General features: G+C 37.3%; 1 protein-coding gene across 4 annotated transcripts in view; it reads right to left on the bottom strand.

Moving 5' to 3' along the window:
- Dcp2 (decapping mRNA 2) overlaps positions 1 to 19,177 on the bottom strand; it is a 41,767-nt gene extending 22,590 nt beyond the window's left edge. Inside the window, exons 1-3 of one of the 4 annotated variants that reach the window (XM_074058880.1) lie at positions 18,891 to 19,177; positions 3,884 to 4,035; positions 28 to 155 (exon numbers count right to left, since the gene is read on the bottom strand). In XM_074058880.1, the coding sequence (XP_073914981.1) occupies positions 28 to 155; positions 3,884 to 4,035; positions 18,891 to 18,943 (333 nt within the window). In that variant the 5' untranslated portion in view covers positions 18,944 to 19,177. The remainder of the gene's footprint in view (positions 1 to 27; positions 156 to 3,883; positions 4,036 to 18,890) is intronic. The other 3 variants (XM_074058879.1, XM_020166033.2, XM_020166034.2) reach the window with 3 other exon arrangements.
- Between the last annotated feature and the right edge of the window lie 384 nt (positions 19,178 to 19,561).

Here is a 19,561-nt window from a genome sequence, read left to right as displayed (position 1 = left end):
AATCTTTTGCTCTTTTATTGCACTCACATTTTCAAGTGTCTCATCAAGAATAATCGCACCATATGTTGGTACTCCCATTTTATATTCCTTCCATTCATCCAAAATTTTTTCCACATCTTCACCTTGTGGCAGCAAAAACGGACAATGACTGAAGAGTATAAATAGTGTTAAGGAAGCTATTTTCTCCCTTAACACAGCTTGAGAAACTACAAAAAGACCTATTTAAATCAACTATGTATTTCATATGAAATTACTAAAACCTTCCCCTTACTTAAGCTTAATATTTCTGCTTTTGTTTTTTCCACATGTTCTCTTGAACACATCACTGCCAACTTCTACATATGGCCTAGATACAAATCAATTAAGTTTTGTAAACTCAGTCCTAAACCAAGTTAACAAAAATGGGCTCAAACCATACCACCACAAATACTTTTCTTTAAATGAATGAAACACATCATTATCAGAGTTAACACAATCTGAAACTGATGGCAAGAAACAGAAGTACATATATATTGCTAAAGGAAGAAACCATCAGGAACAAAAATTAAGATGGTTACCTCAACTAGGGATGAGGCACATACTCCCTCCTACAGTGTTACAGTTCTTTACTGCACACATCTTGACTGTAAGGTGAAAAATATTTTAAACATGAAGACTTCCTAAGGATTACAAAGAAAGGTAAATCTGGGTATTAAGGAAAATATAGTCAGTTTCAAAAGAAACTGGGTATGTTCCCTCAAAATTGGGCAGCATCTAGTAGTAGGGGAAAAAAAAGTAAAAAAAAAAAAAACCAAACCCTGAAATTGTATGTTTAGCCTTTTAGTACTTTGTACCATCAAAGGCCTCCTCACCATTCTAACACCGGTAATTGTGAAAGATGCAGAAACCTTATGACAGTGTTTCTACAACCAAGAATCAATTTTTAAGAGTTCTCAAGTCCTCTACAAAAATTTGTTTTAATTTTAATGTTAATCTAAAAACACATTATATATTTCCAATCATTGGGAATGAGCACACATATGAAATACTACCACTTGATTTCAGACACATTGTTACTAGAACTATTTTAATTGCTACAGGCTATTAAAATCAGAAGAAGCCTAATATGGAAATGATGCAATCGAGTTAAATCATGTCCCAATGTTACACAGAAGGGAAGACTTCTTAGGAGATGGGGTAGAAAAATGTGGGAGAACTGGTGGTACAGGAACAGAGAGTCTTTGCGTTAGCACTATATTTACAGAGATGAGAAATTGGGACAAAACAAAAATAAATTTGTTTTAGTTACTTAAACTTTGAATTCAACAATTTTATATTTTAACATTTGTTGGTTTTATGGTTGTAGCAAAAACTAAAGAGACTCTACAAATACAGAGATGTGGCACTGTAATTAAAAGATAGGCACTAGGTTAATCTCAATATAGTATTCCATGTTGTCATTGAGGAGGGGAAAAAGATACTAGTTTGGATACAAAATTAACCATCCCATGAATATCTATGGTTCCAGAAGGGCTTACTAAAATTGTGAAAGTTATCTCCTAGTAAAAGCCTGGTTTTAGACAGCACAAGCAAGGTCCTGAGTTCAAATACCAATACCACCTTCCCACCCCACCCCCAACAGAGAAACTAAGACCCCAGAAACAGACATAATCTTTAATTCAGAGTAGGATGCTTATTCAGTATATTTCCTTTCCTCATCCTCCTCCCTAGAATTTTTCTAATAATTTCAAAGTACCCATGTCTCCCCAAAATGTAATTTCTGATATCTAATTTTTCTATCCATTAAATTTCTTCAAAAAGAGTAAGCTAGACACAGTTGCCTATAACTACAGTAGCTAGCAGCTACTGCAAGGCTGAGGCAAGAGAATCATGTCAGCTCAGGAGTTCGAAGCCAACCTAGACAACATAAGCAAGACCCCATCTCAAAAAGGTAAATTAATAAAAGACTTAATGGGAGAAAATACATGAACTGACTTAAGTTCAGAAACTATCTATGAGCTTCATCCATTTTTATCCATTCTATCCCAAATCAGCACAAAATAACCAAGTTGAATGAACCAGTCAACTACAGTATAAAATGTACTTGCGATTGTTAAAAAAAAGAAATCTATTAAGTACTTGCCCAAGTTCACACAATTAGCAAATAACAAAATGACATCGATCTCCCTACTGACAATTCCTCTAAGTTCATTACTATTTAATATTACATAAACAGTACTACAATTCAATCATGGAAGGAGAAATTTTTAAAACTCATTTTTATTTAAAAATATACTTAATTTTAAAAAGCTTGCAGTAATTTTTAACTATTGTTTCTAATTTTTCATTAAAATTCTTACTTTATGTATGATTTCCTTAAACCACCCCCCAAAATCAAATTGTTTTTGAATCTTGAATCTTGATCACTGGATCATAGAGTAGTTCTAAGAATAGAAGACTGAACTGATTAAAGAATCTAGGAATCTAATGTTCACTTGTTTTACATGCTTTCTTTCTTCTTAACACTCTTGCAAAACCATGAAAAAAACAGGTCAAAGTAAAGTCATTTAGACAATCTCCACCCCAAATCCTACCAATTATCCTAGAAGACATCAATTTTCTCATGGACAACTCATCTCAAGTCCTAGCTTCAGTTCCTTAATTTCTCTTTCACATCCATTCCCACTGCTGTGGCCGATTCCCACAGCAAACTTCTGGACAGCCAGCACTAGGACAATTCTGACAGTCTGACTGAAAACAACTTGACTATAATTTTCTACACCTTTCTTTCAGCTACATCCACTAGCATTACTGTTATTCTTCATTAGTCTTTAACTGTTTTTCTTTCTCCCTCCTTTTATTTTCTTGATAAACAATACAACCTACCACTTTCATCAATCCATTAACAGTATTCTCAATTCCTTTGCCCCACTATTCTATAAATACGGTTCCCTAGCAAAACTTCATCCCAGGAACTAATCCAGGATACTTCTGTGTCTATCCACACTGCTCAGTATTTACTGAAGACAAACCTCAAGATTATGGCAATTTATAAGAGTACAAAAGTACAAGACAAATCCCACAATTTGACCACAGATGCTAGTAAATGGGAGAGACAGGATGTTAACCCAAAGAATGTGGCTCCAGAAGTCACGCTGTTATAGCTCTTTATTCCCACACAAAACTCCTTTACTTTCCTACAAATTAAACAGCCACAATGATCCAATCAACTGTTGAAGAAATCAGAAACCAGGGTACAATCATTTCTTTTACTATTCCTCAGACAGCCAAGTAATCACCAACCATATATATATATATATATATATATACGTACACCTCCCAAATATCTTTAAACTCTGACCTCTTCTATTTACTTCTACTATACAGGTTTTCATTATCTCTCTCATAAATAAATAGCATCTTAACAAGGTTCCCAGTGTCTTAGAAGTCTTACTTTCTTCTATTTCATTGTCCACACTGTTATTTAGTAATTATTCAGAAAATTTCTAAAGAAATCAGAAAGGTAATCTGATCCCATGGTTAAATGGGAGCAAAATAAAAGAAGCTATTTCTAAAAGAAAATCAAATTTATTTCTAATCAGTGTACATTTCATGGGGTTTTATGTATATAACTGTGACTATAAAATACAATTGTGTCTATTATTTATATATACATAAACTTTCTGATTGTGTTGAAGATCAAACCCAGGCCTCACATATGCTAGGCAAGCACTCTAGCCACAGAGCAACATCACCAGCCCTTACTCTTATATTTGACAATTTTTAGAAATCAAGGATGTGTTTGTTATCTAGTAGATTAAAAATCTAAAAGATAAGCAAGATGAAGTTTGTGAAGTATTTTATTAATAAATATAAAAGACAATCATAATAACAAAAAGGATATCGGCTTTAGCAAAGTCTCTTATCCCACACTGAGGTAATCCTGGTGTGTTCTGCATGTAGAAATCCAAGTAAAACCAATGGGCAAGTTCAATCTGAAAACATACTCGGATTGCATTGTCTCTTTCCTCGCTGGGAATATGCAAAATAAATCGGCTGTCAAAAACAAAACACATACAAAAATTACATTTAGAAACTGTTAATGATTTTAACCTATTAAATTGCTTCACCCCGCCCTCCAACTTATAAAAGATTAAAGCAGCAATCAACATTTGAGGGAAATTACCACAGGAAGATGAATATTAAAATGATGAGAGAGCTGGGCATGGTGGTATACAACAATAACCCCAGCATTTGGGAAGCAGGAAAATTCTGAGTTTGAGCCTGGCCTACAGACCCAGAAAGGGGGACAGGGGAGAGGGGAAGCAAAACAGGAGATATCATATGTCATAACAGAATTTCTCAGAAATAAGCTGTAAGAGTTCACTAACAACAAATCAAAATGAACAAGGAAACAAGCTTCACTAGGACTTCTCCCATGTCTAGCAGCAGTTCCAATATAATGCATGTATGTTCCTACAATTCAATAACAATGTTTCAACAATACCCTGTTGCTGCTCAATGATACACTTCCCAAAGAGCCTATCTGTAGAGCAAAAAAAAAAAACCAAACAACAAAAACTTTCAAATAGATTCACTTTTAAAAATCCAAAAGTGTCTTTTTCTAAGTACCTATAAGACATGCTTTATATATGTGAGTATACACTATGTAATATGTACATGTATGTGATGGAGACAATGAGCACCTGTTTAGGTGAGACATACAAGTCAGAATCTATAAATCTGAATGAGTGATTTACAACAGTCATGAAGCACCTACTAATTACTTCTTCCAACACTAAGCATTTTTTCGTAATCCTTTTCCCTAGCAACCATTAGAGACAGACTTAACTAATTCAGAGAAGCTTGTGGGTTTTAGAATCACCTTTTTAAAATTAAGAATAGTTAACACTCAATTTGATTATTCATACTACATTATTCACTAGCTATGGTGCTTTATGATTTTTGGTTCTTCTCAGGTTTCATATCAAATCTCAAGAGTATTTTTAAATTATGAAATTTATTTTAACTTTCCAATAAGGAGTTAACAGGACAGATGTACACATAATAATTTGTATTTCGATATAGAAAAATCACAGAGGGAACTTAAACTGCTCAGAATCTAAGAACAAAATGTCTAACATGTAACTCTAATGGCATTATTTAAGATACAATCTAAACTTTTGCTATATGGCATTTGGGATCTAGTCCCTGCCTACCAATTCAAGTTTTTATCATTCTCTCTACTGCCTAATTCTTAAAACTGACAAGCTGTCATTTATAAAATTCATCTATCCTTATTTTTTCTTCTCCATCTATCAAACTCCTAAATTCTCCTTTGAGACTTAAAAAAACTTATCTCCACTATTTAAGTACAATAAGCTCCTCTGAACATACTCTCAGAATCCTACTCAATTAGAGCAATTGTCTGATTTTTACAGTTATTGTCCATAAGCCCAAATTAACTCAGTAATAATGTACTCTATCTATGCATATTTTTATTTCCATAATCTAGCGAATTGTTTAACATACACTGAGTTGTAATTTACCGTTTAATGATTACACAGATTCTTCTTCTTCCTGGTAAGAAAGAATAAGCAAGCAGTACTCAGTGTCCCTCTCACAACTGGCTTACCTGAAAACTCTGAGGTATAGCAAGAAGTCTAGAAAAGACCAGAATCAAAGTGATTTTCCCATTTTTCCACTCTCTGATATATCTGGAATGAGGGCTAAAGAAGGCATCATCAGTGAAGATAAAAAGAGCTCCAGAAGTCCTCCATTTCTGCCTCAAGGATCAAGAAAAGAGACTGACGGGATCTTCTAATAATGCTCGGCAGACAGTGAGGGAATTTCTCTACTCCATTCTCTCACACCCAGCCCCAAACCAATCCCATCATGGTTACAGAGATAGCAACAAAGAGGATCCACACAGAGACAAGAACCTTCCCTTCTAACCTTAAGAGCTATGTGGTCCCAAAAAATAGGCAGTTACATGAGGTGTGCAGCATGGTTTTCTGCCCAAGGATCCAAAAGGGGAGCCCTAAGAAATGCAGAAGCACTAGGGAGATATCAGAGGGACAAGTATCTTGGAAAAATGGCTTCACAAAATTGTTTATGAACTCTGGGGCTCAATCTTGATCTAGACTACAAACAGCCTATAATAATTTTTTGAGAAATGAATCACAATATAGGCCACTGCCCAAGTCCCAGAGTGGGCACTGGGTAGATAGAGGACAAACAGCACACTGAGAAAAACCAGTCATCTTTTATCTGATTTAACTTAATTTACCTTGATGTCCCAAAAAAGAAAGTAAAAAAATCACCCTATTATTTTTTTTTCTCAGTTTTGGGTACTTCCTATTAACTTCCTCTGTGGAAAATGAGAAATTACCTCTATTTCCTCTCCTGATCCACAGTTTTCTCATCTTCCCCTTCTTCCAACAAAACTGTACCTGTTTCAGTTAGTTTCTCAACTCTGACACTACAGATATTTTAAAGCAGGTAATTCTGTTCAGAGGCTGAGCTACCCTATGCCACCAGATGTTCAGCGCCATTTCTAGCCTCTATCCATCAGCTGTCAACAGCACTTAGCTGCCAAGTTGTAACAATCAAAAACACCTCCAAATATTGCCAAATATTCTTTGAAAGGAGAAAAATCACTCCTTTCTGGGTTAGATGTTTAATTTCTGGGTTAGATGTGTTAAATAAAAATCACAGGAGATCCTTGTTTTAGACTAAACTCCTACACTAGGCCCCAACTAATCAGACTATCAAAATGGAGTCACCAATGAGAAACCAAATTGTTATCTGACTTTCCCAGAAACCCAGAGATAACTGCCAAATTTCCCAAAGGCCACTTTTAATGATAATGAAGTCCCCTCTGCTTTAATCCTTACAAAAGGAAAAAATAACTTGAACTAAACAGATGTCAACATATCAATTATTTTGTCTTCTGGATCTAGTAACTTCAAAAGACCAACCCACTCTTTGTTCTTTGTTTCTTCCACCTCTGACTATAAAACCAACCTCTTCTACTCAGCTCACTGGAATACTTACTTGATTTTGTATAATGAAGTGTTGCCTGATTCTAAAATGCAAAAAGCCAATTAAGATCTTTATATCTGTTGTCATCTTTTCACATATGAGCATGCAGTCCTTACATTATAATGATTCTATAATTTACAACTAAACCATGTGATATACTGTGATTTGTTTGTTTCCTGCACAATCCTTTGTTCACCCTATAATCAATACTCATCAAGGCCTTCATGCCACTAACTCAATTTTCTACTAGTTTCTTTTCCAACAGTTTCAGTTTCATCTTGAAAACTGTCCTTGGGTCTTCTGACCTGTTCTAATTTGGACCAGTTATCCTCTATTCCTGGCACACATTTGTCATCTTACACTGTCCTTTCACTGTTATCCTATGGTTCCCTATTTCTTCATCTTCTATTAAAGTTTGTATTTCTCGAATCCTTGTCTTCCTCCACTTTCTTGTTTTCTTGAAACATATCCTCCCATAAGTTCTGGAGGAAGGATGCAGGGAAGGTAAGTACTGTACTAATGAAAATATCTTTATTCTCATACTTGGTAATCTGGGTAAAGAATTCTTAAATTAGAATTAGTTTCTTTCAGAATTTTGAAGAAAGTGCTGTCTTGTTACAGTTTTCAGTTTTGATGTTGAGAACTAAAGCTATTTAGATTCTTAATCTTTCCTAACTGACCTTTTTTTCATTCTTGAGGACTCTAAGATCTTTCTTCTTTCCCAGTGTTCTACAATCTTCCAGTGTTTTTAATCTACTGCATTGCCACTCACTAGACTTATTTATTTGGCAACTACATCCTTTGATGCTAAAAGAACTCATGGACCAATCCTCTCATTATTCTTTAATTTTCTCTGGTATTTCCTACCTTTGATTCTTTTTCCCCCCATCTATATTCTGGGAAAATTCCTTATCCTGTATGTCACTTATTAGGGTTTTTATTTCAGCTCTCATTATTTTTAATTCTCAAAATCTCTTTTCAGTTCTTTAGCAGATGCTTTTGCAGAGTATCCTGTTCTTATTTCATGGTTATAAAAGCTACCTAAGAAGATTGACATAGTTTTATTTTGAAGTCTTCCTTTACCCGTATTGTCCAATTGCTCTACCTTTCCTAAGAGGTATATTTCAGATGTTCCTATTTGAGACAGACAGCTACTTAAAAGGGTTGTCAAATTATGAAGCACAACTTAAGGAATACAGGCTGAGTCATTTAATTCAAAAATGTCTATTATAACAAATTTAACATGAACTTAGAAACTGCTTTTTAAAATTTTGTTTGGTTTGAGACAAGGTCTCGTTTTGTAGACTAGGTTGGCCTCAGATTCTTTATATGACCCAGTCTGGCCTCATACTGGTGACCCTCCTGCCTCAGCCACACCAGTGTAAGGATTACAGGCATGTCTACCATGCCCAGCTTAGAAGCTGTTTTGTTAAAAAGCGCTAATGCTGTACTTGGGCCTGCAAGGTATCTACAAACAGGTTAGCAACCTAGCTTCTCCATCTTCATTTTCTATCTGTCTCTTTTACTTTGGGTCAGATTCCTGCTCCACTCTACATGTAAGCATGCTAATCACTGTCAAATTTGCAGGGATATTCAACTGTGAGCTTTTAAAAGTACTATCCCAGATTTCCTAAAAATCTCTAGTCTTTGCCCTAACCCTCAGTCACCTTGGATTCTAAGAACAATGGAGCCTCATGTACCCATGCATCACCCCCTAATGAGATCATCCCCTAAATGGAAGCAATTACCCCATGATGGAAACTGAGCTGCCTGTAGAGATCAGACTGTGCCCTGCTCTAAGTTACTCTGTAATGTATAGAACAGTAGCTTTCAGGCTGTGCCTTGCCCTGAGTAACTCCATTTTATAAAACAGCAGTTTGCTCCTTTTCAGTGCAAATGCTGAGACAGAATGGCTCAAACAAAATATATCTTATTTGTGAAAATAATCACAATCTGTCCAGCACAAACCCTGAGGCAAACTGATAACTTATTAACATAAATAAAATATTACCACCTACAAACTTACCAAATTAAATCAGAAACACATGGGACACCTGAGAATATCAAAACAGTAGCAGAAAAACCAGGCCCATGAGATTATCAAACATACCAAACCAATGAATGATGCAACCCCCTCACTTTGATAAAACAAGAGTAGTGTTGCATCCACCTGATCCATGCATCACAGACTCACAGGCAATAAACTTTCAACTCTGTGCCTGGGGATTCAGTTCAGAACTATCCCCGCTACCTGACCTGGCCCACTTGAATTGGTGATCTGCAAGGCTAAGTAAGCCCAGAACCAGCTCTGTGCTTTACAGTTTGGTGACTGGATTTTGGGTTCCTTATGTTAACATCTAATCTTAACCACCTGGAGTGACTCTCTGCTTTTGTCTTCAGTAAGATCCCTTCGAACTCTACAGATGCTCTGTTTCTTAGCCCTTCTGTAATAACATATAGATATAGATATAACTGAAGTGTAATGTATAATCTGTTAATAATTAAGATTAGAATGAAAGAAACTGTGGTTGCCAAAGGCCATGATTATCAAGTGAAATTAGTGGTACTTGGCAAACCAAAGCCAATGAAATAGTCAATAAATTCTGACATTGTGAAAAGACACAAGTGTGTCTATGTTCTTGACCTAATTATTCACAACACTGCCCCCCAAGCAAGAGCAATCATCTCTGGGAGCCACAGTCTGGATTGTGCCCTCAAGCAACAAGAACTTCTCTAGAGCCACCTTGCAGAACTAGGACTGAGATAATCATCAAGCAGACCATGGTGTGACTAAAACAGCTTAATTCTTCATACCTTTGGCCTCCAGCCCCATTTCTTATTCTATTTAAACCTAAAGTACATGTCAATACCTTAAAGATGAGCTGAATGCTTGATTTCCATCTTCCCAATATGATCATATCTGAAATTAAATGTTTCCTGCCTTTCAGCCATTACTTTCCTATTTGATTTCTGGGACAAATGGACCCTAATTTGCTGAGATCTCCAAGTCAGGACCTCTGGCCTTAGACTGTGGGGGCACTATCTTTAGGTCTCTCCATTTAGGCTAGTCAGACTGCCTAGAGCAGACTACCTTCTACCTAAAAGGTAAACACCAGTCTGTCATATTCTGGGAGGTGAATAGAAGAGATGTTATTGGCAAATGGTCCTTGCGTTTTGTTGTTGAAGAGCCAAGCAGAACACATGGATAGGGTAAGGTAGAAAAGTTTTATTAAGCCGAGTCTCCAATTCTGCCACATGAGGGAAGAGAAAAAAAAAAGGGAGGGGGTCTTTTGACAGGTCGTTTTTTATATCACCTTGAACTTGGAGGTGGGGAAAGAATATGTATCACCTGGCTCCTCAGACCTGTGGGCTAGGGGGAGGAGTTCTTGTGTCAAGAGGGGGAGCAATTCCAGACTCTCCCTAACCTAACCTGCCTCAGAGAGCTGTTAAATTATCAGGATACATGAAATTCAGTTCTCCCATTTTCAGTAGTCTCTTATTTTGCAGTACACTAACAGTTTCTCATTCAGGCCGGCCAAGCCACTGCAATATTATGAAATATATATTTGATTTTAGCACTCCTTTCCTAGCATATAACTCCTAAATCCCTAGAACCACCATGTGTAAAGTGTCTTTGTGTGCAAATGAGTTTGACTAATAGCTGAGAGTTTTTCCCATATCCTCGCAGTCACACATTACTTTTTCTGTTTTATATTTTTCAAATGTTGTTGCTTTTTTCTTCATCCATTCTTCATTTTCTTGTAGGTTTATACACATAAATTTTTAAAAAAGAAGAAAAAAAAACTGCTCTTTTTACTTCTTTTAGTGGAGTGGATATTTACATGCATTTTACCATCCTTAACTAGAAATTCCCACTTCAATTTTATAGAGCAGGCCATGTCCTGCCCCAAGTTACTCTACTTTACGTATACCAGCAGCTTTCTAGCTATGCCTTGAGTTGCTCCATCTTTGCCCTGAAGTTACTCCATTTTGTATAGAACAGCAGCTTGCCTTGAGCTAAACCATTTTGGGTAGGAATGCAAAGGTAAACTGACTCAGCATTTTCTTTATGCAAGTAAACAAACCCATCTTGCTACTACAACCAGAGGGTACAGACATAAATACTTATTCATGCTAATAAAATTACTACCTGTGTACTTACCAAATTAAGCCAGGGGTTCACACAGACACATGAACTTATCAGACCATCTCAGAGATCCCAGGCATGTGAGCTTACAAAACACTAGACTATCTATCACAAAATTCAACACTCTCACCTAAGACACAAAAGGAGAGAAACCTAAAACTACAACACAGCTCACCAGCTGAGATTCAACACTCTCACCTAAGACACAAAAGGAGAGAAACCTAAAACTACAACACAGCTCACCAGCTGGTTGCAACTAATCATTCTGGTGCACATCAGAGCCTCTGTCCAAATCACCAGGCAACAAACTTTCCTTTGTACTCAGACTTCAGCTCAGCAAGGTAGGATCTTCCCTACCCTTGATACCACTCACTTCAAAATTATGGTCAGTCCTTTCACCTTGACAGTTATAGACTTGACCCAGAGCTCAAAACAAGAACTCAACACCTGACCACCTGCAGTGATCTTTGCATTTCTATTACTCTTTACCTTGACTGCTTGCATTAACTTTCTAAATCTCATGACCTCTTTACTCATTTCCAACTCTCCATAATCTAATATAATGGTGTGAAGTACAGTATAATTGAGTGTTGCAGACATTGAGTAACTAAGACTGGAATGAAATAAAGAACTTGCAGCTGCCATGGTCACAACTCCAAGTCAAAACATAAGTAAGTACTAGGTGAGCCAAAGAAACTGATATACTTGTAAATCAACTGATATTCTATAAATTCTGACTCCAGGAAAAACACAAACTTGCTGGTCTATGTTAACGCTATAGCTTGCTCACAAAAAAATAAATTCCTAGAAGATACTACTCACAAACCACAATGTGATTTAAAAAAAAAAAAAAAAAAAAGCCTAAGACAGGATAAAGTCATCTCATACTATCTCAACCCAGAAAAGCCTCAAGTGAAGAAAGTAAGCTGGAGGAGGATGGAAATAAGAAATAGGTGTAAAAAACATTCAGTGTTCAATGAACTGAACAGAGCTTTTTCCAAAGTACAAACAGCCAAAAAAACATGAAGAAATGCTCAACATTCCCAGCTATAAAGGAAATTAAGATTCCACTTCATGCCTGTTAGAATCAAGAACAAACAACAAATGTTGGTGAGGATGTAAAACAAAAGAACCCTCAAAGACTGCTGGTGTAAATGTAAATTAGTACAACCACTATGGAAAACAGTATGGCGGCTTCTCAACAAACTAAAAATAGAACTGCCATTTTGTGAAGGAAGCAAATGACAGAAGTGGCCCTGGGAATAAAGTGGCAAAAGTGCTCCTGGGAATGTAAAAGGAACAGATACAAACATCTAAGGAGACAGGAGGAGCAGGCTTCTCACGCAGATAATGAAATACAGTGGTCTTTCTCCTCGATAAGGGAGACAGAGAAGCATCTTTAAAGACAGACATTTAAAGAGATGAGGAGAAAAACAAAACCAAACAAAAAACCCTTTAGGAAAGTAACACAGCAAACTTTCCCAAAATAGCAAAAAGGAGTTACAAATGAAAATGGTGGTTCTCACCAAATTAACAAGCAGTAGTCATAAAATGTGCATGACAGGCTTAAGGACAGGATGGACTAACAAAACCCTCCTGGAATGTCCAGTCAGATAAGAATGGAGGAACCAGATGGCTGGGTTCAGTGAGAAGTCAATTAGACAGCCAACTACAGATGTAACTTCAAAGTAGAGTAGGGAGTGCCTAAGTCAAGCAGAGCCCTGTATTACTCCTTTAGACTTCAGCTATACCTTGGCTTAGCTCTTTTACTAACTCGCATTAGTGAGGATGCTTTGCTATCCTTTCAAGAAACTTTCTGCTTGCTTTAACTTTCAACTCCCAGTCTGGCTTCTTGAATCATTGACTACACCAGGACAAGAAGTCAGGAACAACAATCCAGTATCAACATGATCCAGCAATACACTCCTAGGGATGTAACCAAAGGAATATAAGTCAGGTTATAACAGACACCTGCACACCCATGTTTACTGCAGCATTATTCACAATAGTCAAGCTATGGAAACAGTCAAGATGCCTCACAACTGATTAATGAACTAAGAAAATGTGATATTTAGGAATTTTATTCAGTCATTCTTTATAGAAGAATGAAATTTTGTCACTGCAAGTAAATGGATAGAACTGGAGAACATCTTTAAGTGAAGTTATCCAAGTTCAGAAAGCCAAAGGCAGCATGTTTTCTCTCATATGTGAACTATAGGCCCAATTCATGTACAAGCAATACTTTACCTACAAATATATATAGAACATGTACCCAAAAGTGGGACTGGAGGAGGAGACCAAGGAAGGAGAAAAAGAAGGAAATAAAGATAGCAAATCACAATGAAATACATCACATCTGTGTAGGAACAAGATAAATGAAGCACAATGAAAACTATTAAACACAGGAAAGGAGGAAAATAACAGTGCAGGGGGTTATATTGACTTAAGAACAATGCATCAACAGGTATAATACCAAGGCAGAAATTCCACTGAACAATGAACAGACACCTAAACAACAAAGGGTAAGAATGAAAAACAGCTCACACTAGAGGGAGGGCATTAAAGGGAAGTTAAAAGAAGGAAATAAAGGCGAATATGGTTGATGTACTTTCTATACAAGAATGAAATAGAATATTTAAACCTGCTGAAATCACCATAAGCAGGGGACTAAGGTGGAAAGGAGAAAAAAGAAGGGGACAAGCCAATTCGGGATATACTACATATATACATGGAAATGTCATAATGAAACTCCCTGTATAGCTACCTTAAATGTCTTTTTTTCAAAAAAGGACAGGAAGGTAAAACAGGTCCTGTCTGGGAGTTGCTTCCAGTGGGAGGGGGAAGGATATAAAGGTGAAGGAGGGTGAACAAGTTGGAAGTATTATGTACTAAAGTATGAAACAGAAAACTGAGATCTGTTGAAATTATTCTTAGGGGGGAAAGGGGAGATAAAGGAGAATGATGGAGGGGGTGAATTTAAAGAAGATATTTTATAAGCACATTTGTTAATGTTCCAATATATCCCCAGCAGAACAATGAAAATAAAATAAAATTTTAAAACTCTTCTGTTTAAGAAATAGAAGAATGTCTACTACTCTTCAATTCCTTTAACAGTCAAGTGTTTCTTCTAAAGGATAAGGAAAGGGAGAGTAACACCTGAAGGCTCTCCTATTATGTTAGCAAATGGGTCAGGTTGAGGTTCTACACTGCTCTCTGAAGGGCCAATAATTATAAGTAAGAGTCAGCTCTCTATTCATGTAAAAAAGTCGGTACATAAATAAGCTCCTCTACTGTCATATCTTAAGATAAAAAGCCAACCAAGAATCACTCAACAGCTAAAGAAAATCTAGAACAAGGCAAAAATTAAATAGGCAGCAATTAAAAAAAAATAAGAATGAAGGCTAAAAAGCAAACTACTACCCTTAAAGAGATTTAAAACTAGACTTTTCCAAAACAGATATTTTTAATTTTAAAAATATGCAATCACTAAAAAAAGAGTCCTTAGAAATCAAGTCTACCATTGGTAAAATAAATCCAACAAAGCACTCAGGATCTTTCCTAGAATCTGTCTACTCCAAGTGTAGGGCCCTAAACACAATTATAAGAACAGAAATACTTTAGTCACTTCAGGCTCAAAATGTTTACTTCACTTCCCAGGAACTCCTGTACTTTAAAATGTGCACCAGCAAAACAAGAATGAAAACCAATAAAGAATAGAAAATGAGATTCAAGAAAGAGTAAGTACACCCTGGGAGAGTTGTGAAAGTGAATTCTAGTAGGCCAGTTGTTTGGCTGGTCTAGGGAGCATCCAATCCAGACTAGACTAGAAAGGTGGAGGTCTCTAAGAGGCCAGCCTACAGGAAAAAAGGAAAAGAAAAAATTCTATAAAACAGATACTATGATTAAGGGCTGGAAAAGGATATAATAAAGAAGTAGATGAGAGATAGAAAAAAGGCAGGTTAGAAACTGACTCTGGCCATGTAGGCAGAAGGGTAGATATACAAGAGAATCACAGTCCAACTGAAGCAAAAAAGCCAAAATTAGGACACCAATCTAAAAACAAAAAGGAAGGCATGAGAAAAGGGAGGAAAGTACCTGATTCTTTCTCCAAAAGAGAATATAAAAAACTAAAAAGTAACATTATTTTGACCAATTTGGAGACTGTAAGAAAGGAGATATTCATTTGAACAGTCTCTTTTGGAGGCACAATGGTCCCACAGAAAGAAACAAAACACTAGCCACTGTAGACTTGCCTCTACTTGAGTAGAGTATGTACCTGATTAACAGTATATAGCAAATACTATTATTACTCTTCAGCTTTTACTATAAGTGGTAAAACATGTAACAGTCTTCCTAAAGTTACAAAATGAAATATAAATATTACCAACCTTAGTCTTTTAAGTTTAGTTCAATAGAAGTGAGAGAATGAGCAAGAACGTGTTCATCAGAAGCTGGGCAATTCCAGCTGCTCAGGAGGTGGAGGCAGGAAAATGAGTTCAAAGTCAGAACCTTAGGCCTTGAAATACAAAAACAAAAAGGGCTTGGGTGATGGCCCGAGTGGTAGAAAGCTGGAGCATGAGGCAGAGCAGGGAAAACAGGGCAGGGCTGGGTTAATTCCCAGCACTGCAAAAAAAAAAAAATCACCGTAAGATTTCTGCCAAAACAAGGACAATGCCCCTATAAAACACAACAGGAACAGAAATGTGTAGCATAGGAGAATGTTATTTTCATTTATACATCCACCTGTACTGATTTTTTAAACACACACACAAGATTACATCTACAGTCAATGCTTTTATTCTGGGAATACTTTTGATTTGTTTTAAAAACTTGAAAGTGTGAGGGCATGTGTGTATACACGCACATACACATATATATAAAAACATGCCTATATACAGATATATGGTAGGTGAAATATAAAATGCCTTCCACAACGTTATAGAAAAACACCTCACAAAATGCTATCTTTTCAATGTTCCTACAGATAGAATATTAACAGAGTTTGCAATTTGTTAAAAAAAAAAAAAAACTTTCAGTAGAATTCAAAACTAAAATGTTTAGTTGAGTGTGAGTACAAACTACTTAATTTATGCTCTCTCGAGAAAATATCTTTCTTTTTAACACTGAAGTGGCTTTACTATCTGATTTAAAACGGAATTTTAAAAATTCCAAGCATTTCTTTGAAAGAGAAACAACTTATCAAAATCAAGTTTTCAGCTTCTACTTTAAAACATGCTTTTCAATTCTTTAATAAGCAGTGTAGACACTTAACTACTTCAGTACTAGCTTAGATGTTATTTACAAAGTTTTTATTGGGTTTTCTTTTTTTTGGTTTTGGGTTTTTTTTTCTCTGTATGATTTTAATGTCACAGTATATCAAATTCTGATATGTCCATGAAATGCTGCAATTTTATTAGTTTTATACACTTTAAAATTATAAAGCCACTTTTTCCCACTAACTTTAAGACAAGAATCTTTCCCCTCTCTAAGAAATTAACCAATGTTATCAGTGTGGTATAAATTCTTTCCGACATTTTCTGTTTATACAAACACATACACACACACTCTTAAAATTTGTTTTAACAAAAGGCATCAAATGACTAAAAAGTATTACACTCAATAGTGCATTATGTTCATCTTTCAACATGAAATGTTTACCATTTGGTAACTGCCTTACAAATTTCTAAAGGCTATATATTGTTCCAGAAAATGAACTGTTACATTTCTTAAGATTATAAGCAATCTAATGGTTACACAGTTCCATTCTGAAAATTTTAAGTCTTCTCTAATTTATCACATCAAAATTAACTTCAGGTTTTACATGTCTCCAAAATATAAGGCAATGACTTAAACAGGCAAGATCAGCACAAGTGTGACATGCAGCAAAAAAAAAAAAAAAAAATCACAAAATGGAAAAATCTCCTAAATAGAGTCCAATTACCAAAAGAAATGGTGGAAAAATGAAGTGAATAAAACAAGTCTAGACTGAATTTATAAATCAAGAGATGTATGAAGATGTAAACTAGTACAAAAAACCTTACAATTTAAGCTTTACTTTTATAGGAATAAAACAAATTCTAACTGCAAAAAAAAATTTTTTTAAGGCAGAGGCAGGACAAACACAGTAATTGTTTAAAAAATGTTTTTCTTAAAGGAAATGAAAAGGTAAAGATTCGTTTAAGAAAAAGCTGAAGTTGCTGGAGGCATGTCTCAAACAGTAGAGTTGACATCACAAGGTCAAAACTGAGTTCAAATCACAAGAAAAAAGGTGGAAAAAACCTAAGATGCTTATCATATAGTTTACAAAACAATGTAATTATTCTGTGAACAGATTCCACACAAGGAATCACAATAGCTGATATCACCTCTTTAAATGATGTAATCCTAGGTAATATACACATTAAAATACTCAAAGGAATACTAGTTTAGACGCCTGTAAAAATGTGTAATCTCATCTTTCTCTAAGTCAACTTTTACCCTTATTACCCAACACATAATTACTGCTCACTTTTCCAAATTTTACCTCTAGTTTTTTTTGTAACTACAAGATGCACATACTTTAAAAAGAAAAAACCTTGGAAACAATCCTCTAATCTCTTTTGATTTAATTCATGCTCTTCTAACCATTTACCCACATATCAATATATCAAATTCTTTTTCTTGCCAAATTTGGGAAAACAGAAAATAAGTGCCTTTTAACTCTTACGGGTTCATCTGAATCTATCGTATCTTTTTTTTTTTTTTTTTTGCGGTACTGGGGCTTGAACTCAGGGCCTACACCTTGAGCCACTCGCTCCACCAGCCCTTTCGGTTTCAAATCTTGATCCTCTGACTTAGGTTGACCGTGACCTTGAGAAAACTGCAGTCTCTGAATCTCCTCGTTCGGATGCTAATGGAAATTAACGCACCTCTAGTTTCCGTACCCGTGAAGGGAACACCCGGGGCCTAGCACGGTAAAAACCCCACGAGCATTACTAAGAAGTAATGCTTAACACTAAAAATCACCAGCGTGAGTGCGACACAACCAAGAGTTTGCTTTTAAGCCTAAGTGGAAAGGCGTTATTTCCTCAAGGGCTTTTCCTTCCATTTTCAATTACCTCACACTCCAGGTCGACAGCGACCACACAGGGGTTAACAGGGTCCCACGAACTTGGGCCAAATTATCTTAAGGGCGATTTACACGTGCTCGACACAGATCGCGGGAATGCAGGAGGAAGGCAGACATTTTCCCCCGTGAAAATACACACACCCCGAGTTAAAACCCGAGAGCTTCCTTTCAAGTAGGGGCAATTAAGGGAAGAAAAGAAAAGCAGCTGTAATGTTTCCTCTCGCTCCCAAAGTCCTGGGACGAAAAGGGAACTAACTTCTTTATAGCAATTTGCAGGGATGCCACGGACGTCTAAGAACATGCAGAGAAAAGGTTAAACTTGAAAACAGCTCCCCGCGTAGGACCCAGGCTTCGGTGAGGCCGAAAGCAAAATAGTTGCGTGAGTATTTAGAAAAAAAAAAAAAAAGAAAAAATTCCGAGGCTCCAAGCATAGAGGGCCATGGGAAACGGGGAGACTGCGGCGGAAAAAGAGGGGCGGTGCCGTCGAGGTACGGGGTGCGCGGCGGGGAGCGGAAGGCAGCGGCCGGCGTTCGAGCCGAGGACCCCGAGGCAACCCGGAGTTCGCGAACCCCACAGCCGCGCGGAAGCCTAAAGGCCGGGATAGCGCCGTACCTGCAGAGATCGTCCAGGACGCTGCCGGGAATCTCCACCCGTTTGGTCTCCATGATGAGGACCCGCAGCAGGAGCAGTGCATCCCGGCTCCGCGCGGCCGGGGACCGAGGTACAACACGGAGACTCCGGCAGGCCGGAGAACGGGCGGCGGCAGTGGCGGCACGGAGGCGAGACGGGGGAAGGGGCGCGACCCACTCACTTCCGTCCCGCTTCCTCTGCCCTGGACCCCGAGGCTGGGCCGAGGCGCGGGGCGGAGCCCCGGGAGTCACGCCCCCTTCTGCTTGAAAGGCCCAATGGAAAGCTGAGCGTAAGCTCTCTAAGCCAATGAGATATTTGTTTATTGGTCCTCCGGCACCAATCCGTCTTCAAGCTGCTCAGTTCCGGCTCAGAAAATCAACTTCCCGCCGCCTTTGACAGAGCTCCGGGATGGGTTCGCGCGTGCGTGTTGTGCCTCTTTTGCAGAACTAGAAGTTTAGAGCGCTGGTCTTCACCTTAGACTACTGAGACCAACATCCGGGACTTTGGCGTGGTCTCTTAGTAGTCTCTTTGAGCATGACTGAGCAGGTGCTGGTGGCTTTGTGGGGCGGAGCCTTAGAACCGGTCAGACACAAATGTGTATGCACGACTTTTGTCACCAACCCCTGCGCACACACTCCCCACTGCCTCCACTA

The sequence above is a fragment of the Castor canadensis genome, chromosome 16 (genome assembly GCF_047511655.1).
Source record: "Castor canadensis chromosome 16, mCasCan1.hap1v2, whole genome shotgun sequence".
NCBI lineage: Eukaryota > Metazoa > Chordata > Mammalia > Rodentia > Castoridae > Castor > Castor canadensis.
The sequence above is the reverse complement of the archived record's forward strand: the minus strand, read 5'-3'. Positions and strand labels throughout refer to the sequence as shown.